At 37.4% G+C, this 25,619-nt stretch overlaps 1 protein-coding gene across 1 annotated transcript in view; it reads left to right on the forward strand.

Moving 5' to 3' along the window:
- Nucleotides 1-23,906, forward strand: part of GMPS (guanine monophosphate synthase) — an 81,022-nt gene extending 57,116 nt beyond the window's left edge. Inside the window, exons 11-16 of the mRNA XM_030329466.1 lie at nucleotides 1,333-1,448; nucleotides 3,599-3,724; nucleotides 14,658-14,773; nucleotides 19,468-19,598; nucleotides 20,532-20,704; nucleotides 21,759-23,906. Coding sequence (XP_030185326.1) covers nucleotides 1,333-1,448; nucleotides 3,599-3,724; nucleotides 14,658-14,773; nucleotides 19,468-19,598; nucleotides 20,532-20,704; nucleotides 21,759-21,860 — 764 coding nt within the window. The 3' untranslated portion in view covers nucleotides 21,861-23,906. The remainder of the gene's footprint in view (nucleotides 1-1,332; nucleotides 1,449-3,598; nucleotides 3,725-14,657; nucleotides 14,774-19,467; nucleotides 19,599-20,531; nucleotides 20,705-21,758) is intronic.
- Nucleotides 23,907-25,619: the final 1,713 nt, after the last annotated feature.

Below are 25,619 nucleotides of genomic sequence, written 5' to 3' on the forward strand. Positions count from 1 at the left end.
TAGATGAGGAAATTTTAGGGGCAGAGCCCAGTTTGCCAAAAGTTAACACAGATTAGGTATGGAGCTGGGATTCTAGCCCCGATGGCTTCACCTCACAGTTTGTACTCTTAAATACCATATTGGTTCCATAAACAGTGTTACAGAGTTATAACTCATTTGGTAATTAGTGTTGTTTGTGTCTATAAACTTCAAATCTAGGAATTCAGGATGTTTAATTCCTAACCTGTGTGTTGGCAAAGGATTGTGTATGAATGTAATGGAGGCCAAGTGGTCCTGTGTCCTTGGGCATCATTGCATTAGATTCACTTGACTTTTTAAAATTTATTTTATTTATTTTTGAAAACACACAAGCAAGTGGCAGAAAGAGAGGGAGAGAGAGAATCCCAAACGGGCTCCTTGCTGATAGCACAGAGCCTGATGTGGAATTCGAACCCATGAACTGTGAGATCATGAACTGAGATGAAGAGTTGGGTGCTTAACTAACTGAGCCACCCAGACACCGTATAGATTCACTTGACTTTTAAAAATCTATTTTATATATTGGATTTTTTTTTATTATGTTAGATTTCTTTAGTAGAAAATATTGTGCTGCTTTAAAAAAAAAATTAGGCATACTACTTACCTTAAATAAGCTGTTGATTCTACAGATGAAGAATGAAACAGGAATTAATGGAACATGGCTAAGGTTTTGTCTATAATCAGGCATCTCAAGGGATGCCTTTTCTGTTCTTACAGTATAGAAGCAGAATCCATTTTTCTTAGATCTATGCATACCTTATGTTTTTATCCTTTTTAAGTATTTGATGAAAGAGAAATGCCAGTTCACATTTTTGGAGTTAAACAGTCTGTTGTACTTTTTTTTTTTTTTTTAAACAGCATACTCTTCTTCCTAAAATTAGATTAGTAGTTGAATCTGGGTGGTGAATAATAAGGTGGTTCATTATACGGTACTCTTTACTTTTGTATGTTTAAAAATTCTTTTAATAAGTTTAAAAAAGATTGGCACATATATTGTGATTTAAAAAATTTTCAGTGGAGAATACTGTGGCAATACATGGCCTATCAAAAATAGATAAAAATCCTTGATGTAAAGAGAACTAAAGTGTTCTAAAAAATGATGAGTTGGATGGGAAATTAATACTCACATTTGAAATTAAACACTTCACAAAACTTACTATAGTTATGTCAATTATAATTCAGTAAAGTTGGAAACAATGGTCAATGGATTTTAATTTTTGGAAGGATTTTTATATTAGAAACTGATACTTTTGTATTACATTTTAATATAAATATAAAATTTATATTAAATACCATTGTTACTATTCTCTTTAGGTCCTGGCTTGGCAATCAGAGTAATATGTGCTGAAGAACCTTATATTTGTAAGGACTTTCCTGAAACCAACAATATTTTGAAAATAGTAGCTGATTTTTCTGCAAGTGTTAAGAAGGTAATAATTTGCATTGAGTTTATATATTGTAGGTGTTTTAAGTAGACACAGCTAATCAGTATAAGGAATTGGATGGATTCTTGGCAGTAGTAGTTTCATTTTTTGTAAATTCAGAGTAATTTAACATGTTAAGTTACTCTAAAGAAAATATTCTCTAGAGACTTTCAAATGCAGACTTTTCAGCCATACAACAGATTAGATAGCTTGAATCCTTAAAAATGCTAGATATGAAAGGGTGTTTAAAAATATTGTATATTTAGTATAAGAAAATAAGGAAAAATGTTTTAACTCGAAAGTGAAGATAAGTCTCCCAGTCCTTCTGTAGATTCGATGCCTGAATTCATAATCTGTGTGGTCTGAAAAACTGCAGGCCAAGAATTTCAGTTTAAAGTGAAGCTTGATTGCTCATGCATCCAGGTGTCAGGCTTAGCAGTGTAAATTCTCTTTGCAGTGTCTTCAACCAGCCCTTAAAAGATTCCTGCATATAGAGTTCCAATATATATGAACTTAAAATTTTAAAAATTGCAAAATATGTATAGAAGTGAGGCAGCATGAATGAGAGCTAGTGGAAAAAACTGTCAGAACAAGACTCTGAAACACTATTCAGATACTGGTGTTCGTAGATCGTGTAAAATATGTAGAATTAAAAGAAGCAAAGAATAATAGGGTATATGATAAATGACTGGGCAGCTTTGAAAAAAAGTAAGTTCTAGGAATGAAAACAACTAAAACTAAAAACAGCTAAAGAAAGAAGTAATGAACTCCAAAGTAGATGCTAAGAGATTGTCCAGAAATTAGAGTATCAAAGAGAAAATACGGATAGAAGAGGTTAAAATAGAATGAGAAGGTCAACTTTAACATATGTCCAAGAGGAGATAATAGACAAAAGTATTTGAATTCTTCCACGCTGGTGGAAGACACCATGCCTCAGATTCAGGAAACGTAACACATCTCAATTAGAATAATGGGAAGAAAAATTGATACCAAGTAGGCATATCTAGCAAAATAGCAGTCTGCCAAAGACAAAGCAGCTGCAGAGAAAAGATTGATTGCCCTTCAAAGGAAAGACTTACACTGAAAGTAATGGTAACAGCAAGAAGATTTCAAAGTGCCAAGAGAGAATAATTGTGAATAGTGAACAGATGAGCTGTCTTGTAAGAACTAGGCCAAAATAAAGACATTTTGAGATAAACAGAATTTACTATTAACAATCATTACTTAAGGAACTAAAGGCAGTGCTGCTCAACCCGAAATAAACACGGGCTGTATAATAAAAATAATCTCTGATTTTTGTTATTTGTTTAAAAACATTTTAACAGTATACATGTAAAATAGCATATAAGCCACAGGGATTGGAATTAAAGCATTCAAAGATGCTTGTATTGTTTGCTAGGAGGACAGAGAGATTGATTCTCTTCTGTTAAGTATCCATGCTAACACTTAAGAGGAACTGCTAAAAGAATAAAAATATGGGAGTTAACTTCAAAACCAGTAGAAGGGGGGGAAAAAAAAAGACCAGTAGAAGGGATTAAATGAGGTGGGAGAAATAGTTTAGAAAAATGTAAGAAAGGAGAAAGAAACCCAGAAACTGGGACAAAAAGAAACTGCTAAATAAAATGGTAGAATGAAATCCAACCATGTTTTTAACCCACAATTAATTAAAAGGACTAATATCTCTAGTTATGATATAGATTGTCAAACTAGATTGAGAAGTAAATCTAATTATAGTCTGTTTACTTAGAGATAGAAGGAGTGAAAGTAAAAAAATGAAGGAGCATATATACCAGGCAAATACACCAAAAAAAGGAAGTGGGTGGAGATACATTAATTTTAGACAAAAGTAACTATGGTAAAGAGTTTTAATATAAGGAAAAGGTTTGAGTCACGTGAGGTGTGGCCCTCGCTGATGATGAAGATTAAATCTTCAAAATATATAAGCTGTATTTCTTACCCTGATGCTTAAGATTTTACAGCCCTGGCCCTTAGGAGTGAAATTCTGATACACTGCGTAGCACACACAAGTCAAAGAGAAATATCAAATAGGATCTATTGCTGTAAACCAGTAAGTGTAGATACATAAGAGAGTAATAGATACCAAAAGAATACCTCATTTCTTGAAACCTTAAGAAATATCTGTTTGATTTTCTCAGCCACATACACTATTACAAAGAGTCAAAGCTTGTACATCAGAAGAGGATCAGGAGAAGCTGATGCAAATTACAAGTTTGCATTCATTGAATGCCTTCCTGCTGCCAATTAAAACTGTAGGTGTGCAGGTGAGTTGTGTGGATTCACTGATCTGTGACAGAACTTTCTGCAGTTTGTTCTTTCCATTGATACTGAAATAGGAATGACTTAGGAAAATGAAATATGAAAGTATATATATCAGATTTAGAAATGTAAAAAGGTGGTATTTTATAAAATGTTTGTAGAGTAAATGAGGTTATAGGAACTAAAAATTCAGGCTGAGATTTTGCATTTTGGAACATCTGCCATCTCTAACCAAAAGTTAAAATTCAAACAGTGATTTGCTATAGAGTTGGCTTGCTTGCTTCTGCCTTGAAGGGCAGGTACCAGGAAGTCATGTTGTCTTGTATCCCTCTTGGTGTGGAAATGTACTTTGGCTTTAGAAGTCTTTTAAGTGCAAGAAGGCTCCCAGATGAGCATTTACACTATTTAGGTCTTGCTCTCAGCTTGTGTATTCCTTAAACGAATGCTCTCCACCTCTTCAACACGTTCTCTCTTAGCTTTGATCATGTACAGCTAACGTTTTTATATTTATTGTTCTGTCTTTCTTTTTTTTTTTTTTTTTTTAATTTTTTTTTTTTTTTCAACGTTTATTTATTTTTGGGACAGAGAGAGACAGAGCATGAACGGGGGAGGGGCAGAGAGAGAGGGAGACACAGAATCGGAAACAGGCTCCAAGCTCCGAGCCATCAGCCCAGAGCCCGACGCGGGGCTCGAACTCACGGACCGCGAGATCATGACCTGGCTGAAGTCGGACGCTTAACCGACTGCGCCACCCAGGCGCCCCTATTGTTCTGTCTTTCTAATTGTAAAAGCGTAGAAGGATAATATAGTTTTCACTTTTTTTTAATGATGTATGTATGTATGTATGTATGTGAGAGCGAGCAAGCCAGGGGAGAGGCAGAGAGAGAGGGAGAGAGCAAGAATTCCAAGCAGTCTCCATCCACACTGTTGGCACAGAGCCTGACTCGGGCCAGCTGTCAGCTGTCAGCACAGAGCCCGATGTGGGTCCTGAATTCACAAACTGCGAGATCGTGATCTGAGCTGAAGTCGGACGTTTAACCAGGTGCCCCTACAGATTCATTTTGAAATTTGTTTTGATAATTCAGGCAGCTATTGCCCTACTATTAAAAAAAAGAGAAAAACAGACAAGTTATTTGATTTGTAAAAGTTTTTCCAGTCCAAGTAGATCTCTTACAGAGAATTTTCATCTCTGTATACTAACTCCTGCTAGGCAGGAAGGTGAATTGAATTAGTTCCCTACTCCTGTTTTTAGATAAGTATTATAGATGATGTTAGATGAATAGATGTTTGAGGCAATTTGTTGGATGAATTCTTTTTTTTTTTTTTTTTTAACGTTTTATTTATTTTTTGAGACAGGGAGAGACAGAGCATGACCAGGGGAGGGTCAGAGAGAGGGAGACACAGAATCTGAAACAGGCTCCAGGCTCTGAGCTGTCAGCACAGAGCCTGATGCGGGGCTCGAACTCACGGACTGCGAGATCATGACCTGAGCCCAAGTCGGCTGCTTAGCCGACTGAGCGACCCAGGCGCCCCCGATGAGTTCTTTTTTAAAAATGAAGCTTATTCCAGTTCCACTACTTTTTCCATCAAAATAAAGGTTTCTTTTGTTGTTTGATATGTTACTTTATTTTAGTCTTTTATGCTTTTGAAGGTGAGACTCTTGGGAAACTAGATAAAAATCATAATTCATGGTTAGTACAGCAATGAAGTTTATTTTCTAAATACCAAAATGAACCATACTTGTAAAAAAACAAAAAAGGTCAAAATGCAGTACTTTAGTAATTTTCCCTCCTCCTGTTCTCTAGTTGTATCTCCTTGTATGCATCCTTACAGAAACATTTATTTATGTATTTATGTATGTATGTATTTATTTTTTATAATTTAACTTTATTTTTTATTTTTTAAAATTTACACCCAAATTAGTATATAGTGAAGCAGTGATTTCAGGAGTAGATTCCTTAGTGCCCCTTACCCATGTAGCCCATTCCCCCTCCCACAACCCCTCCAGCAACCTTCAGTTTGTTCTCCATATTTATGAGTCTCTTTTGTTTTGTCCACCTCTCTGTTTTTATATTATTTTTGTTTCCCTTCCCTTATGTTCATCTGTTTTGTCTCTTACAGTTCTCATATGAGTGAAGTCATATGATTTTTGTCTTTCTCTGACTAACTTCACTTAGCATAATCCCCTCCAGTTCCATCCACGTAGTTGCAAATGGCAAGATTTCATTCTTTCTGATTGCCAAGTAATACTCCATTGTATATATATACCACATCTTCTTTATCCATTCATCCATCAAGGGACATTTGGGCTCTTTCCATACTTTGGATATTGTTGGTAGTGCTGCTATAAACATTGGGGTGCATGTGTCCCTCTGAAACAGCACACCTGTATCCCTTGGATAAATACCTAGTAGTGCAATTGCTGGGTCGTAGGATAGTTCTCTTTTTAGGTTTTTGAGAAACTTCCATACTGTTTTCCAGAGTGGCTGCACCAGCTTGCATTCCCACCAGCAGTGCAAAAGAGATCCTCCTCCTCTGCATCCTCGCCAACATCTGTTGTTGCCTGACTTGTTAATGTTAGCCATTCTGACAGGTGTAAGGTGGTATCTCATTGTGGTTTTGATTTGTATTTTCCTGATGATGAGTGATGTTGAGCGTTTTTTCATGTGTCGGTTGGCTATCTGGATGTCTTCTTTGGAGAAGTGTCTATTCATGTCTTTTGCCCATTTCTTCACTGGATTGTTTTTTGAGTGTTGTTTGATAAGTTCTTTGTAGATTTTGGATACTAACCCTTTATCTGATATGTCGTTTGCAAATATCTTCTCCCATTCTGTCGGTTGGTTGCCTTTCAGTTTTTCTGATTGTTTCCTTCGTTGTGCAGAAGCTTTTTATTTTGATGAGGTCCCAGTAGTTCATTTTTGCTTTTGTTTCCCTTGCCTCCGGAGACGTGTTGAGTAAGAAATTGCTGTGGGCAAGATCAAAGAGGCTTTTGCCTGCTTTCTCCTTGAGGATTTTGATGGCTTCCTGTCTTACATTGAGGTCTTTCATCCATTTTGAGTTTCTTTTTGTGTATGGTGTAAGAAAGTGGTCCAGGTTCATTCTTCTGCATGTCGCTGTCCAGTTTTCCCAGCACTACTTGCTGAAGAGACTGTCTTTATACCATTGGATATTCTTTCCTGCTTTGTCAAAGATTAGTTGCCCATACGTTTGTGGGTCTATTTCTGGGTTCTCTATTCTGTTCCATTGATCTGAGTGTCTGTTCTTGTGCCAGTACCATACTGTCTTGATGATTACAGCTTTGTAGTATAGCTTGAAGTCTGGGATTGTGATGCCTCCTGCTTTGGTTTTCTTTTTCAAGATTGCTTTGGCTATTCGGGGTCTTTTCTGGTTCCATACAAATTTCAAGATTATTTGTTCTAGCTCTGTGAAGAATGCTGGTGTTACTTTGATAGGGATTGCATTGAATATGTAGATTGCTTTGGGTAGTATCGACATTTTAACAATATTTGTTCTTCCTATCCAGGAGCATGGAATCTTTTTCCATTTCTTTGTGTCTTCTTCAATTTCTTTCATAAGCTTTCTATAGTTTTCAGTGTATAGATTTTTTACCTCTTTGGTTAGATTTATCCTTAGGTATTTTATAGTTTTTGGTGCAATTGTAAATGGGATGGATTCCACAGTTTCTCTTTCTGTCGCTTCGTTGTTGGTGTATAGGAATGCAACCGATTTCTGTGCGTTGATTTTGTATCCAGCAACTTTGCTGAATTCATGAATCAGTTCTAGCAGTTTTTTGGTGGCATCTTTCGGGTTTTCCATATAGAGCTTCATGTCATCTGTGAAGAGTGAAAGTTTGACCTCCTCCTGGCCAATTTGCATGCCTTTTATTTCTTTGTGTTGTTTGATTGCAGAGGCTAAGACTTCCAATCCTATGTTGAATAACAGTGGCGAGAGTGGACATCCCTGTCTTGTTCCTGACCTTAGGGGGAAAGCTCTCAGTTTTTCCTCAGTTTTTCCCCATTGAGGATGATATTAGCGTTGGGTTGCTCGTATATGGCTTTTATGATCTCGAGGTATGCTCCTTCTAGCCCTACTTTCTTGAGGGTTTTTATCAAGAAAGGATGCTGTATTTTGTCAAATGCTTTCTCTGCATCTATTGAGAGGATCATACGGTTCTTGTCCTTTCTTTTAGTGATGTGATGAATCACGTTAATTGTTTTGTGTATATTGAACCAGCCCTGCATCCCAGGTATAAATTCCACTCGGTCGTGGTGAATAATTTTTTTAGTGTATTGTTGGATCCAGTTGGCTAATACCTTGTTGAGGATTTTTGCATCCATGTTCATCAGGGAAATTGGTCTATAGTTCTTTTTAGTGGGGTCTCTGTCTGGTTTTGGAATCAGGGTAATGCTGGCTTCATAGAAAGAGTTTGGAAGTTTTCCTTCCATTTCTATTTTTTGGAACAGCTTCAAGAGAATAGGTGTTAACTCTTCCTTAAATGTTGGGTAGAATTCCCCTGGAAAGCCATCAGGCCCTGGACTCTTGTTTTTTGGCAGTTTTTTTTTACTAATTCGATTTCCTTACGGTTATGGGTCTGCTCAAATTTTCTATTTCTTCCTGTTTCAGTTTTGGTAGTGTATATGTTTCTAGGAAGTTGTCCATTTCTTCCAGATTACCCATTTTATTGGCATATAATTGCTCATAATAATTTCTTATTATTTTTATTTCTGTTGTGTTTGTTGTGATCTCTCCTCTTTCATTCTTGATTTTACTTCTTTGGGTCCTTTCCTTTTTCTTCTTGATCAAACTGACTAGTTGTTTATCAATTTTGTTAATTCTTTCAGAGAACCAGCTTCTGGTTTTATTGATCTGTTCTACTGTTTTTTTGGTTTCGATAGCATTAATGTCTGCTCTAATCTTTATTATTTCCTGTCTCCTTCTGGTTTGGGGTTTTATTTGCTGTTCTTTTTCCAGCTCCTTAAGGCGTCAGGTTAGGTTGTGTATTTGAGATCTTTCTTCCTTCTTTAGGAAGCCTTTGCTGCATCCGAGAGGTTTTGGGTTGTGGTGCTATCATTTTCACTGACTTCCATATACTTTTTAATTTCTTCTTTAACTGCTTGGTTAGCCCATTCATTCTATAGTAGGATGTTCTTCAGTCTCCAAGTATTTGTTACCTTTGCAAATTTTTTCTTGTGGTTGATTTTGAGTTTCATAGCATTGTGGTCTGAAAATATGCACGGTATGATCCTGATCTTTTTGTACTTACTTAGGGCTGACTTGTGTCTCAGTATATGGTCTATTCTGGAGAATGTTTCACGTGCACTGGAGAAGAATGTATATTCTGCTGCTTTAGGTTGAAATGTTCTGAATAGATCTGTTAAGTCCATCTGGTCCAGTGTGTCATTCAAAGCCACTGTTTCCTTGTTGATATTTTGATTAGATGTTCTGTCCATTGCTGTGAGTGGGGTGTGGAAGTCGCCTAGTATTATGGTATTACTATTGATGAGTTTCTTTATGTTTGTGATTAATTGATTTGTACATTTGGGTGTCCCACATTTGGCGCATTAGTGTTTACAGTTGTTAGGTCTTCTTGGTGGATAGACCCCTTGATTATGATATAATGCCCTTCTGCATCTCTTGATACAGTCTTTATTTTCAAGTCTAGATTGTCTGATATAAGTATGGCTGCTCTGGCTTTCTTTTGTTGACCATTAGCATGATAGATGGTTCTCCATCCCCTTGTTTTCAATCTGTAGGTGTCTTTAGGTGTAAAGTGGGTCTCTTGTAAACAGCATATAGATGGGTCTTGTTTTCTTATCCATTCTGTTACCCTATGTCTTTTGATTGGAGCATTGAGTCCATTGACATTTAGAGTGAGTACTGAAAGATATGAATTTATTGCCATTATGATGCTTGTAGAGTTGGAGTTTCTGGTGGTGGTGCTTCCTTTCTAATCTTTTGTTGCTTTTGGTATTTATTTATTTTTATATATATATATATATATTCATCTTTTCTCCCCTCAGAGAGTTCCCCTTTTACTTTTACTTTAAAAAGAAAGTAAAAGGGAATTATAGGTGCACATTGTTTGTCACCTTTCTCCCTTTAACTTGACATCATGGGCTTCTTATTACATGCCATTACAAGTAGATTATTATTTTTTCTAAAAATTTTAGAAATGTTTATTTATGAGAGAGTGGGAGCAGGGAAGGTGCAAAGAGGGGGCTGGGGGGGACAGAGGATCCAAAGCGGTCTCTGCACTGACAGTAGAGAGTCCAATGTGGGGCTCAAACTCATGAACTGTGAGATCATGACCTGAGCCAAAGTTGGACACTCAACTGACTGAGCCATCCAGGTGCCCCAAGTAGATTATTATTCTTAACTGTTACCTTGTATTCCACGTATGGTCATACCATAATTTAATCATTCCCTTACCAGTGGACATTTAAACTGTTTCACTTTTTCATTACTATAGGTATTTCAGCAAATATTAATCATAATTTTTAAGCAGTTATTTGTGCTTCTATAATATCATGTCTTGTATTAAAGAGCATGTACATTTTGAACTTTGGTAGATACTATCAAATTAGCGTTCATGTAGTCAATTCTCATATCTCAGTATACTGGCTAGTAGGTAGTTAGCTAATGAATCTTTTTAAATTGTTTATTTTAGTTTAAAATTTTTTAAGTTTTTGTTTAATTTTTTTTTTTAGTAATATCTACACCCAACATGGGGCTCAAACTCACAACTCTGAGATCAAAAGTTGCACACTCTTCTGACTGAGCCAGCCAGGCACCCCTTAATTTAAAAAAAAAAATTTTTTTTAAGTTTATTTATTTTGAAAGAGAGAGTGTGAACAAGCGAGTAGGGGAGGGGCAGAGGAAGAGAGAGAATCCCAAGCAGGCTCCTCTGCACTGACAACATGGAGCCTGATGTGGGGCTCAAACCCATGAACCGTGAGATCATTATCTGAGCTCAAACCAAGAGTCAGATGCTCAACCGAGTGGCTCAGTCAGTTAGTTGAGTGTCCAAGTCTTGATTTGGGCTCGTGTCATGATCCCAGGGTCGTAAGATTGAGCCCTGCATTGGGCTCTGTGGAGTGTGGAACCTGCTTAAGATTCTTTCTCTCTCCTCCTCCTCCCTCTTCCCCCACAACCCCCTCTACTCTTCTCCCCTGCTCCTGTGCACATGCTTGCTCTCTCCCTCTCTCTAAAATAAAAATTAAAAAAATATTTTAAATAAAAAGCAAATCACTTGCATTAAAAAGGACAAAGGAAAAGGGAATCAATATTATGTTTTATTCATTATTTTTTAATTATTAAAAATTTTTTTAATGTTTATTTATTTTTGAGAGAGACAGAGACAATGCAAGTTGGTTAGAGGCACAGAGAGAGGGAGACACAGAATTTGAAGCAGGCTCCAGGTTCCGAGCTGTTAGCACAGAGCCTGACATGAGGGTTGAACTCTCGAGCCACAAGATCATGACCCCAGCTGAAGTTGGACACTCAACCGACTGAGCCACCCAGGCGCCCCTGTTTTATTCATTATTTTTAAATTGATTTTCTTAGTTCATTTTTGAAGAAATTGATAATAAATGTTTAAGAAATTATTTTTATCTGACTTAGAAATGCTTTATCCACCTAATAAACGGGCAGATTTTTTCATAGTTTTTTTTTAATATAGTTTACACACAATGTTACGTTATTTTCAGGTGTACAGCATAGTGATTCAACTTCTCCATATGCTATGCTAATGCTCACCACAAGTCACCATATATCCCTATTATAATGTCATTGACTATATTCCCTATGTTGGGCCTTTTATTCCTGTTACTTGCTCATTTTCTAACTGGGAATCTTGTGTGTCACTCCCCCTTCACCCATTTTGCCCATCCTCCCACTACCCTTCCCTCTGGCAATCATCAATTTGTTCCTGTATTCATGGGTCTGATTCTGCCGTCTCTTTGGTTTTCAGATTCCACATAGGAGGGAAATCATACAGTATTTGTCTTTCTCAGTCAGACTGAATTAGCATAATAACCTCTAGGTCTGTTCTCCTCAAATATCCCCTCAAATATCTCCCCTCAAATATCTTCTAGGTCTATCCATGTTTTGCAAATGGCAAAATTTCACTTTTTTTATGACTGCGTAATATTCTGTGTGTATGTGTGTGTGTGTGTGTGTGTGTGTGTGTGTGTATACACGTATGTGTAGACACCACATTTTCCTTATCCATTTGTCTATTGATGGACACTTAAGGTTTTTCCTTGTTTATTGTAAATAATGCTGCAGTAAACATAGAGGTGTGTATTTTTTCAAATTGATGTTTGCATTTTTGTTGGGTAAATACCCATTAGTAGAATTATTGCATCATATGGCATTTGTATTTTTAATTTTTTGAGGATCTGTTTTCCACAATAACTCTATCAATTTACATTCCCACCAACAGTGCATGAGGGTTCCTTTTTCTCCACATCTTTGCCAACACTTAACTCTTTTTGATACTAGCCATTCTGACAGGTATAAGGGGATATCTTACTGTGCTTTTGATGTACATTTCCCTCCTGATTAGTGATGCATCTTTTCATGTGTCTATTGCCATCTGTAGGTATTTGAAAAAATACCTGTTGAGGTCCTCTGCCCATTTTTTAATTGGATTGTTTGGTGTTTTTAGTTTTGAGTTGTAGGAGTTCTTTATGTATTTTAGATGTTCACTCCTTATTGGATGTATCATTTTTCAGATAATTTTTTCCATTCACTGGGTTGCCTTTTGTGTTTGTCAGATTCCTTCATTTGCAAAAGCTTTTTATTTCAGTGTAGTCCCAGTAGTTTATTTTTGCTTTTTGTTTTCCTTGCCTTAGGGGATATATCTAGAAAAATGTTGCTGTGGCCAATACCAGAGATTTTACTGCCTGTGTTCTCTTCTAGGGTTTTCAGGTCTCACATTTAGGTCTTTAATCCTTTTTGAATTCATTTTTGCACATGGTGTTAGTGGTTCAGTTTTATTCTTTTACACGTAGATGTCCAGTTTTCCTGGTGCCATTTATTGAAAAGACTGTCTTTTCCTTCTTACCTCCTTTGTCATAGAGTAGTTCATCATATAAATGTGGGTTTATTTCTGGCCTCTCTATTCTTTTCCTCTGATCTATGTATCTGTTTTTGTGCCAGTATCATACTGTTTTGATTACTGTAGCTTTATAGTATATCTTCCAGTCTGGAATTGTAAGACCTTGTTCTTCTTTCTCAAGATTGTTTTAGTTACCCAGGGTCTTTTGTGGTTCCATACAAATTCTAGTATTACTTGTTCTAGTTATGTGAAAAATGCTGTTGGTACTTTGATAAGAATTACATTGAATGTGTAGATTGTTCTGTGTAGTAGAGACATTCTAATAATAGTCCATGAGCATGGAATCCTGTCTTTCTGTTTGTGTCATCTTCAGTTTCTTTCATCAGTATTTCATAGTTTTCAGAGCTAGGTCTTTCACCTCTTTAACTTTATCCCTAGGAATTTAATTCTCTTTAGTGTAGTTGTAAGTGGTATTATTTTCTTAATTTCTCTTTATGTATGGTGTATAGAAATGCTACTGATTTCTGGGCATTAATTTTGTATCCTGCAACTTTACTGAATTCATTTATTACTTTTAGTAGTTTTTTTTTTTTTTTAATTTTTTTTTTTTTAACGTTTATTTTCGGGACAGAGAGAGACAGAGCATGAACGGGGGAGGGGCAGAGAGAGAGGGAGACACAGAGTCGGAAACAGGCTCCAGGCTCTGAGCCATCAGCCCAGAGCCTGACGGGGGGCTCGAACTCACGGACCGCGAGATCGTGACCTGGCTGAAGTCGGACACTTAACCGACTGCGCCATCCAGGCACCCCACTTTTAGTAGTTTTTTGATGGAGTCCTTAGGATTTTCTATGTATGGCATCATGTCGTCAGCTAGTGACAGCTTAACTTCTTTACCAATATTGATAACTTTTTTTTTTTTCCCCTTCGCTGATTGGTATGGCTAGGACTTCTAGTACTATGTTGAATGAAAGTGGCGAGAGTGGACATAATGTGTCTTATTCCTGCTTTTATAGGAAAAGCTGTTAGTTTTTCACCATTGAGGATGATGTTAGCTGTGGGTTTTTCATATGTGGCCTTTGTTATGTTGAGGTAAAACATTGGTAGATCCTGTCTGCCAAATTAAGTATGCCGGCTACATACAGTTTGGCAGATATTTAGAATGAAATCCCAGTGAGCTTCTGGCATGTGTTGAATAATTATTTTTTTAAATATTTATTTTGAGAGAGAGAGGGCGCAAGCAGACCAGGGCAGAGAGGGAGAGAGAATCTGAAGTAGGATATGGGACTCTATCTCATGAACCTTGAGATCGTGACCTGAGCCAAAATCAAGAGTCAGATGCTCAACCAACTGAGCCACCCAGGCTCCCATGCATTGAATGAATTTTTAAAATTACCAAGATACTTTCTTTTCTTTTTAAAAAAAAATTTTTTTTTAATGTTTATTTTAGAGAGAGAGCGAGACTGAGAATGAGTGGGGGAGGGGCAGAGAGAGAGAGAGAGGGAGACACAGAATCCAAAGCAGGCTCCAGGCTCTGAGCTGTCATCACAGAGACCGACATGGGGCTCGAACTCACGAGCTTTGAGTTCATGACCTGACCCTAAGACGCTCAACTGACTGAGCCACCCAGTCGCCCCTAAAATTACCAAGATACTTTCTTTATGTCTGAGCTCATTTAGGTAGAATTTAATATGGGATTTTAATTTAGGATTTATTTATATCATTAGAGAAATACTTAAATATGCATTTATTCAAGCATGTTTTTGTTTAAAAAAAAGAAAATGATTATTGATGGTGTTATCATGACTGAAATATTTTCCAATCCGTGTTTTGATTTCTATAAAACCATTAAAAATTATTGATTGTATTTTTATTTTCAGGGTGACTGTCGTTCCTACAGTTACGTGTGTGGAATCTCCAGTAAAGATGAGCCTGACTGGGAATCTCTTATTTTCCTAGCTAGACTTATACCTCGCATGTGTCACAACATTAACAGGTATGTTCTGCAGGGGACAGGGGGTGAGGTGAAATGGGAAGATGTGTTTTTTTTAAGATCTTCTCACTGTTGAGAGACCAAAAGACTCAACGTATACATAGATAACAATTGAACAGATACTTAATAATAGCTTGTGTTTTCTTCCTTCATCACAGTGTAGTCACTGGCTTATTAAAAAGCTTTCTATTGTTGTTTAAAGGAAAACTAGGAAGGATTTTTTATTTAGTATAAAATATTAAAGGCACTTTTAAAACTTGTGTTCCAGGGGCACCTGGGTAGTTCAGTCGATTGTCTGATTCTTGATTTCAGTTCAGGTCATGAGCTCATGGTTCATGGGTTTGAGGCCTGCACCGGGCTCTGTGCTGACAGTGTGGAGCTTGTTTGGGATTCTCTCTCTCTCTCTCCCTCTCTCTCTCTCTCTCTGTCTCTCTACCCTCCCCCCACTTGCGCTCAATGCTCTCTCTCAAAATAAATAAACTTGAAAAGAAAATGTATCTTTCATATTATCATCTTATTAGTTCTTGGTTTATGATAATATGTTTTCTTCCAGGATTTCTCCCAGGGTTTCTTCTACTAGAAGGAATACATACAGGTTATAGAATTTTCAATAGAGACTTTGTTAATTTAATAACAATCCCAAGGGAAATCAAAGAGAAGAAATGGGCATATGCCAGATATCATTAAAATACATGCAGAATTTATGTTGATTTTGGTTTTTTCAGGTCTAGCTTTCCTTTCATTTGCACATTAACTTCTTATGTTGGGAGTATCAACAGCTGATTTATAATCTGCTTGTAATACTCAATTGCATTGTCCCATCTATAGTTCAAGAAGTATCACTTGTTTAGTACCAGATTGCTAATTAGATGTTCCAGTTTCACCATTGGGTACTTTTTTGTTTTCTGCATGAATATGAAGCAATTCACAACCAAAAATATTTTTTTAAATATACTTCATTGTCAAATTGGCTTATATATACAATATCCAGTGCTCATCCCAACCAGTACCCTCCTCAGTGCCCATCATCCTTTTTCTCTCTCTCCCACCCCCCATCTACCCTCAGTTTGTTCTCTGTATTTAAGAGTCTCTTATGGTTTGCCTCCCTCCCTCTCTGTAAAAACTATTTTTTTTCCCCCTTCTCTTCCCCCATGGTCTTCTGTTAAGTTTCTCAAGATCCACATGAGTGAAAACCTATGATATCTGTCCTTCTCTGACTTACTTCACTCAGCATAATCCCTTCCAAAAAAAATTCTTGAGGTTTCAGTTTACTCAAGTTTGCTGCAGTAATTAAGAACCTACCCATTGGTGTCCACCCGGCAGGATGTGTATAGTTCTAGAACTGCCTCCTGGGTTGTGCTCTCAGACAGGGAGTTGCAGGGAAGCCAGTGTTTTACTAAAAAGGCTTATTATCGTGATGAATCTAAGGCCTGCAAATACAGAAAGCACCTTTATGACACTGAAAAGAAGTACTAATAAATAACAGTAAATTTGTAATTGCTTATTTTGAATGGAGATAATTATCTTGGTTACAATAATGGTTCATAATCCATCTTCTAGAGAATACATAATGCCTAAATAAACTTTTTAGGTCATATAGAAAATTCCTTTTCCCTGAATTTGACTCAACTGTTTTTGGTTTTCATTTCACAGCATTCTTACAGTTTGAGCTCTCGCTCAGTTTTTCTTTTGCTAAAGGACACTCACCTTTTTTAAACTTTATCTCTGTCCTTTTGTATGCTGGTTTCTCTGCCTGTCTTCTTCTTCCCTCGTGTGTTCCTCCCTCCTTTCCCAAACATTTCCCCTACTGCCCAAAAAATAAAGTCTAACAAACAACAAACAAAACAATAGATCTAATTTTATTAATTTTTAAAGTTTATTTTGAGAGAGAGAGGTGAGGGTAGGGGAAGAGACAGAAGGAGAGAGAGACTCCCAAGGAGGCTCTGCACTGTCAGCACAGAGCCCGATGCCGGCCTGGAACTCAGGAACCGTGAGATCGTGACCTGAGCTGAAATCAAGAGTCGGACGCTTAACTGATTGAGCCTACCCAGGTGCCCCCCAAAATAGCTTTTAATACATGAATCACAAACCCTTAAAAGAGTCTTGGTGAATTTTAGATGTCTTTGTCAGGGTCCTTTTTGGGAATTGGAATTTAAATAATTAAAGAAATTTTTTTTTTCTATTTTTGCCAAATATTTTCCTAATTCACATTATGGAATCTTTGTATAGGGAGGGACTGTTCCAGTTTCACTGTTCTGTACGGTGTAAAAGACTACCTATTCCTGTACGTTCTGTGAACACGCTTGTTTGTAAAAAATAAGACAGAGCAAGTTCATGGCATTCTTTTTCCTAGTTGCTTTTTCCTCAGGGGATCATTTATGAACTCTAGGGACTGTATTGCTGAGTCGAAGTGTAGCTTTTCATGCATGGGATAAAAACCTGCTTGCTATCATAGGTTTAGGAGGAGGCAGTCAATTAGTTGGTGGTAGTGGCAGTTTTGATGTGATGCAGTTTTCTTCTATGTGTTTTTATTCCAAGTACTTACTAAGAAAAAAAAAATTCATTAAACTTTATCATGGAAGTTGCCAAGAGATATTTATTGTCTTTGGTAAAGATAGATAGGGCTAGAGAAGAGGGACAGTTGTGTGCTGGCTGGAGTCAAGAGTGGGGAGAGCTAGGATATGTCATACCCGCGTCCTGACTGCCCCTTGTTTCCTGGGTGAAGGTTGTGGAACAGATCCTCCCAACCAGTGGTAAGACTCCTCAAGTTGTTGTACTTACCTGATCCTAATTTCCTCAAGCCTTGTTCCTTTTATTATAAGCTACTTTTATTAACACCGTTATTAAGATAGGAAGCGTATATCTTTCTTTTAAACATATACTTAAAGAAGTAGTGATTTATTCCTTTGGCAGGGAATAGTAGGATGCCAGATTCTATTTTGGTCACACTTTTTTTTTTTTTTTTTTAATTTTTATTTTATTTTGTAAATTTACACCCAAATTAGTGTATAGTGCAACAGTGATTTCAGGAGTAGATTCCTTAATGCCCCTTACCCATTTAGCCCATCACCCCTTCCACAACTCCTCCAGTAACCCTGTTCTCCATATTTAAGAGCCTCCTATGTTTTGTCCCCCTTCCTGTTTTTATATTATTTTTGTTTCCCTTCCCTTAGGTTCATCTGTTTTGTCTCTTCAAGTCCTCATATGAGTGAAGTCATATGATTTTTGTCTTTCTCTGATTTCACTTAGCAGAATATCCTCCAGTTCCATCCACGTAGTTGCCAATGGCAAGATTTCATTCTTTCTGATTGCCAAGTAATACTCCATTGTGTATATATACCACATCTTTTTTTTTTTTTTAATTTTTTTTTTTTAACGTTTATTTATTTTTGAGACAGAGAGAGACAGAGCATGAACGGGGGAGGGTCAGAGAGAGAGGGAGACACAGAATCCGAAACAGGCTCCAGGCTCCGAGCAGTCAGCACAGAGCCCGACGCGGGGCTCGAACTCACATGCCGCGAGATCGTGACCTGAGCCGAAGTCGGACGCCTAACCGACTGAGCCACCCAGGCGCCCCTATACCACATCTTCTTTATCCATTCATCCATCGATGGACATTTGGGCTCTTTCCATACTTTGGCTATTGTTGATAGTGCTGCTATAAACATGGGGATGCATGTGTCCCTTCGAAACAGCACACCTGTATCCCTTGGATAAATGCCTAGTAGTGTAATTGCTCGGTCGTAGGGTAGTTGTATTTTTAGTTTTTTGGTGAGCCTCCATACTGTTTTCCAGAGTGGCTGCACCAGCTTGCATTCCCAGGTCACACCTTTTAGAATGGGGAAATGAGAATCTTTCTTTGGGATCAGTGTTTACCAAAGTGAAAACAAAATTGAGTAGTCAGATAAGCCTGTAGTGCATTTCCCAAACTTATCTTGGAGGTTTCTAGTGCATATTAGTATAGTACAGTTTCTGAAGTTTTGTCATAAAGCAACCTATTTATTTGTTCAATTCAGTGTTTCCCCAGACTTCTGTGGATTGATTTCTTAGGGGTACTATAACAAATTATCACACACTCAGAGACTTAAAACAGACGTTTGTTCTTTCACAGTTCTAGAGGCTGGAAGTCTGAAGTCAGGGGGTTAGCAGGGCTATGCTCCCTATGATATAAGGCTCTGGGAGAGGATCCTTCCTTGCCTCTTCTTAGTTTCTGGTATTTACTGGCAGTCCTTGGCTTGTGCAGTATAACTCCAATCTTTGTTGCCATTTTCACATGGCCCTCTTTTTTCTATGTGTGTCTGTTTGCAAATTTCCATCTTGTCAGAAGGACGCCTTCATAGACTCTGGTCCTTACAACCTTCCCTTAACTTGATTACTTCTGCCGGGACCCTATTTTCACTTACAGATTCCAGGTGGACATGAAGTTTGGGGGATACCCATCTATCCAGTACATTATATGAAAAGGGAATCGTGATAATTCCATATATATTTGTACATTCTGAGATACTATTGTTCCAAAGAATACACTTGCAGGAAGGTACATGGAACATAGACCCTTCTATAATCTTACATCCTGTCCTACCCATGTGGTGATTGGAAGTAGGAGAGGGGCCTCAGGATAAAGGGAAAGAATGATACTCTATTTGCCTTGCTTCTACTAAAATGTAATTTCTCTATAATTTTTACTTCCCTTCCAGAGTTGTCTATATATTTGGCCCACCAGTTAAAGAACCTCCTACAGATGTTACTCCCACTTTCTTGACAACAGGGGTGCTCAGTACTTTACGCCAAGCTGACTTTGAGGCACATAACATTCTCAGGGAGTCTGGTAAGTTGCTCATTTTGTTTATCAGTACATGCTGTAACTAGAATTTGGAAGTGTGGCATTACAGTTTCTAGTAGGAGGATGCAAGTTTGAATTTCGAGATGCTTTTATTTTTATTCATTTCTGTGGATTGTTCTGTGATATTGCCTGCTATACAAAATTATTCACCTTTATGGTCATTTGTGGACATGTCCATAGGGGCAGAAAATTTGAGTTGCCTGACTCCCATGTTCCCAGTTTAGGTTATATAAGGTGATTTTTTTGTTTCACTCTATTACTGTAAACAAGTGTCCTTTTTGTAGTCTACTTGGTACCATATGTTTTGCATTTCTGTGCTTTTTGTTTCTGCTTTTACTATTTGAAATGTCCCCCAAGCATAGTGCTGAGGTGCTGTCTGGGTTTCTAAGCACAGAATGGCTGTCATGTGCCTTATGGAGAAAATACGTGGGTTAGATAAGCTTTGTTCATGTATGAATTACAGTGCTGTTGGCTATGAGTTCAGTGTTAATGAATCCAGAATAAATATTAAATGAGGAGTCTTTAAACAGAAACACATGTAAAACCAGGTTATGTATTGATTGGTTGATGAAAATGTTGTGACCAGAGGCTTACAGGAACCTAACTCTGTTTTTCCTCTAGGGACAGTGGTTTACTGTTTACTAATTCACTGTTTGCAGAATAGACTATAACTACCTTGGGTAACAAGAATAAAATCATATCACTGTAACATTAATACAGTCATCAAATTCTATTGTTTGTATTTGTGATTGAGTTTACTTACAACGTTGTTGAAAACAATGCTGCATGATGATGGTCTTAACTGTTATGCTTTTGTATGTGATTTTAGATATTGTCTGGGAAGATTTAATGGAACTAGGTTAGAGGGCTTTTTCCATGGTACGTGATTGGTTCTGCATGTTAACTTCCTTTCTCTAGGGTATGCTGGGAAAATTAGCCAGATGCCAGTGATTTTGACACCATTACATTTTGATCGAGACCCGCTTCAGAAGCAGCCTTCATGTCAGAGATCTGTGGTTATTCGAACCTTTATTACTAGTGATTTTATGACTGGTATACCTGCAACGCCTGGCAATGAAATCCCTGTAGAGGTAATTTATATATTTTTTTTCTCATACACGTTTTTAATATCTCTTATAGTTTGTAATTTGGTGAATGGAATAGGCTATGATAAAATTAGTATTTCTCGGGTTGGTTTTCTGTTTATAAGATAGGCTTTTTTTTTTTCAATCTCCACATAATAATTTAATGTACCGAAGTAGAAAAGACCTTAAATTTATTATACCCTCCAGATGTCTGATTACTATATGGAGAGTATCCACCTCTAATGTGTAATTCTGTCTAATCTTGCCAATAATAATATTTTTAAATATTGTTTTCTAAGAAAGGGTGAAAGCCCTGGGAACGAAGAAGAGTTTATTAGAAATAAGGATGAGATTTGATGCAGTGATGGCTAGACACCCATGAATTGCTTAATGCTCTACTTACTGTTTTTGATCACCATCTTCCTCTCTTGTTATCTCTCTATCCACTGGAGTATTCCAAAGCAGCTATTTGCATAATAGCAAATGAAAACCAAAGTGAAACTTTATTAGGTGGCCCGCAGCTCCCATACTCTAATACAAGGCTCTGGTTATAGCTGGATAGCTAGGCTGGGGAGTGTGGCTGTTTTCCCTTAGGCTCAAATTTGCCAAATCTCTGTTCTTTCAAGTGACCAGGCCTCCTCCTCCTCATGTACACTTGGTAGTGGTTATTGTTACAGTGCATTATGTGCCACCTTGCTGGCCTCCGAGTTGTATGTTTCAGCCACACAGAATTTGTGACACATTGGCTTTAACATATAAAATCACGTGCTTGGATGTCACATTGCTATCAGTGTTTCTAAACACTTGTTATGCACAAGCAACAAACGTAACTTGCAGACTGGCAACTGCAGACTGCACTTTGAGTAGTACTGAGTTAAGTCACTTCAATCTATAGAGGGAAATTAGGTTCACCTCATAACACTAATCAGAGACCATGCCATACACATGAAAGACAATAATACAGATAGATCACATTTTAATTGTAAATGCAAGCCTACTAAGTCTGTTGGACATGCACTGGATCCTGGTTCTTCTATTTATGATCTTTGTTTTATAACAGGTGGTGTTAAAGATGGTCACTGAGATTAAGAAGATTCCTGGTATTTCTCGAATTATGTATGACTTAACATCAAAGCCCCCAGGAACTACCGAGTGGGAGTAATAAACTTCTTGTTCTATTAAAGTATTGTGTTCAGTTTAAATTGATTAGAAACCATTCCCAGTATTGACATGCGGTACTGTGAAAAGAGTTACTGGAGCGGCTGCATCACATCTGAGTTCTCTACAGCAAAAATCTACGGCTTAAGAGCTGAGTTGGGGATAACTAAAAGGGACTGAAGAGTTTGTACGGGTATAATCAAAGCACCATTGCCTACACTCAGACAGATTGACACTGCTTTTGCCTTTGCCTCACTTGTTCTTTATGTATAAACTCACTGTTGCTATTAATGTCTCTGTCAATGAAGATGTATGAAGGTGGCTGAGTTTGGGATTAGTAATGAGTCTCTGTCCCCTTTCCAGTTTCTAAGAGCTGTTAGAAACACCCATTATTTACCAGTGTGACTTAGTATGTATATCTTCCAGAGAATCTGAATTTTCATGTAAGTAACCTTACTCCTCCAAAGGTGGGGATAAGGGATGAACATAATCAGATAAAGTGTAGGTGGGTTGTTTCAGTCACTTTTGCAGAAACTGGGGCTATCAAATGTAAGCTGCCATATCACAGTCATGGGAGGCCATGGGAGAAGGAAGCTATGAATGGCCTCAATTTAAAATGTTTTCAAATCCTGTTCCACATAGATGCCTTGGTGTTCACCGTCAACCTGTTCATTAGTAAGGAGCTTTATCACCGCCCCTCCCCCACCGCCTCCCCAGTGTTGCCAGCTCCCATAGCCTTGCCGAGGAAGTTTCTGTTCTTTTTCCCACAAGAGGCTATCTCTGGTGTAGCATCGATAAAGTCTGAGCATTTTAATCTCATTTGGTCAGAGGGCCAGCTCTGAGCCTACAGAAACCATCATGCATGCCCACAGTTTATATCTTCTAGTAAAGAGTGTAAAATGAACTCTTAGATGTAATCTGTAGGTGGATTTATTATTACCCACTGCTCAGAAGACTTGTGACCAGTTCTTGGTCCATGCAAGATATTGCCAAACCTTATAATCTTTCTATCATTCATAAGAAAAGATTCAAGAACTTGTGTAGGACTCATTGCCATTGCCACTGGTTTCTACCAGATCCTTTATAACATCCATGTATGCAGTATAAAAATAGTACTAGACTTAAATTCTACAACCATTTCTCCATGTTTTAGCTGATCTTACTATTTAAGAACATAAGTGAGTTTTTGTTCTGTTTGTTTTTTTTTTAATTGAGGTTAACTGACATGTACTAGATTAGTTTCTGTTGGCATACTAAACCCATTTCAGGTTGCTGCCTCTTCAAGATCCTTTGTATCAATCAGGTACAAAATTTTCTTTGGGATTCAGTGTTAGGTAAATCGTAAAATTATGCGATGTAGAAGTCTACTTTTTATTCTGGCTGGTCCAGAGGACAAGAAAACTGTATTGCCAGACCTGCAAGGGAAGAACTTCTGTCTATTGTAACAGAGACCTGTCCCCAAAGCAAAGGGGTATTTGACTTCTACAGAACTTGAAGGGTTTATTTTCTGTCCTGAAGATGAGGTATTCATACTGCCTTTTGGAAAGAGGAAATGTAAGTGATCTGGCCTTAACAGATTTGGACTCATGTTATCTTAGACCTGGAATAGACAACCTCTAAAAGGCTTACAAATATTTACATTGTGTGAAAAAATTCCTCTTGTAGCAGAAGTGTCTTACAGTTTTGTATTCAAGCAAATAGGAAACTAGGAAGAATATATAAGTGTTTTCTTTTTAATGTATCTTCTGTGGAAAACTGCTCCACCAAGATGAACCTTGTCAAAGGGTTAGGTGGTCATATAAATTGGGAAAGTGCTGTTCACTTGTCCTGTCTTGGAAAGTCATGGTATACATTATATTCAAAGCTCTGAGAGATTTTGATGTTAAAAGCAATTGTTAAAACTTTTTAACTTAATGTTTTCCTGATACTGTCTGCGAAACCCTTTTTATAATTCTTAATACTGGAAAAAATGGTGTCTCCAAAACATATCCTGACATCATAAAGTAAAAAAAAAAAAAAAAAAAAAAAAAAAAAATTTTTTTCTGGAATTGAGAAATCTTCCCTGATGTTTTTTTGTATCCTCTTTTCCTTTGCAAAGTGCTGTTTGCTTTGTGCTGTACAGTATTAGTCTGTATCTTCACAGTCTGTCATCCAAGCAGCTGGGAAAAGTTAAGATTTATGGTCCATTTTACATTAGGGAAATAAGCTCAGCTTAGTGATGGTTACCTAGTGAAGTTCAGAATTAAATATGATCCTTGGTAGATTAAGACTGCATTCCCATCACTTACCACGTGCCTGGGATACCTATTTAATTATTTTGTTTATTTGTACTGATGAGGGCTAGGTAGGCAGATCAGTGGAAACATCATTTATTCCCCACAATGGCAGGCACAAAAGAATTTTCAAGTACCCAGTTTCACCTTAATGGTGCCATTTATACTCCTCAGCCGTACAGGAAATAACAGCCTGGCTTTTAAGTTCTTTTAATATTAGATGCGACCTTACCCCAGTCATAGGTAAACATCACAATACATTGTGAAATCAAATATTAATTACCTTGTTTTTTGTAGCTGTAGTATAGATCAGCGAAATTGGACCACTTAATCTTCTGTTGTGACCACAACACTTGGAAACTACCCATTAATATATGTACCTGATAGCAGTCTCTTTACTGTGTGTTTTTGGAACAGTTGACCAAGAATGTGCTTTGGCTTCGAGACTAATGAAAAGTGTCCCATTATCTGTTATATACAACAAATTGTTGGCAGAGCTGGAGCTAGAATCCAGGCTTTGTCTTCTCTGTATTGAAGAGGTTATGTTTGAAGGCCCTTCAAGGCAAGGCTTAACAGGAGGTTCTCAGCGGATAGTTGACCATCAAGGATAAATGTATTTACAAAGTGTAAATTCTCTCCTTATTTACAATAATAGAATGGTTAGTTTCTGTCATGCCCAGTGTTATACCTCTGTTTCTTTTTTATTCTATTTTATTCCTTTCCACCACTCCATACCCTCCTCCTTTCTCCCACTGTTTCCTGAATTCTCACTGGAATGTGGTAAGGACACACCTCAGCTAATGGGTACTCCTGTCATTGACCCAATTCAGAAAGTAATAGGGAACTGAATATAAGCTGGACGTCTCTACCCTTAGAAAGCACCCTCTTTGTTCTCACTCTGGTAGTTTAGCCATGCAGGTAACATAGGGAACCAGGGTATCTTTTTTTTTTCTTTTTTTTTTTTTTAACCACTGTAGGGTTATAATGGCGATAATGGTGGCATCCTTGGCTTTTTTATTCCCTGACCATTTAATGACAAGTGAAGAGATTTGGAATCCTGCAAAGAGTACCAAAATGCCAGCAAAATGCCATATTAAAGAGGCCCAGGTATTCCACCCAGCTCTGACCCTTCGTCTGTGGTTCTCAACCCTGGAGAGGAATTAAGTCTCAACCTGAGGAATTAAATCTGTATAATGTCTAGACCCCACAATCAAATCAATTAAAATAGAATCTTGGTAGGGCCCCATTATTGATAGTTTTAAATCTCAGCTGGAAAAAAACTATTGCTGAAAGATATACCTGGTCTGTCTAGTTATGGCTTAAAATCGTAGTCAAATCTATAAGAGAAATGCTAAGAGCAGGCCACAGATAACGTCTTGTTGAACATCTCATAGCTAAATTACTTCAGAACTAGCGGCTCTCGACAACTTCTTTTGCTTTTTGTCAAAGAGGAGCAATCCACCCCTATGTTATAGCCACCTCTCTGAATC

The sequence above is a fragment of the Lynx canadensis genome, chromosome C2 (genome assembly GCF_007474595.2).
Source record: "Lynx canadensis isolate LIC74 chromosome C2, mLynCan4.pri.v2, whole genome shotgun sequence".
NCBI classification, from domain to species: domain Eukaryota; kingdom Metazoa; phylum Chordata; class Mammalia; order Carnivora; family Felidae; genus Lynx; species Lynx canadensis.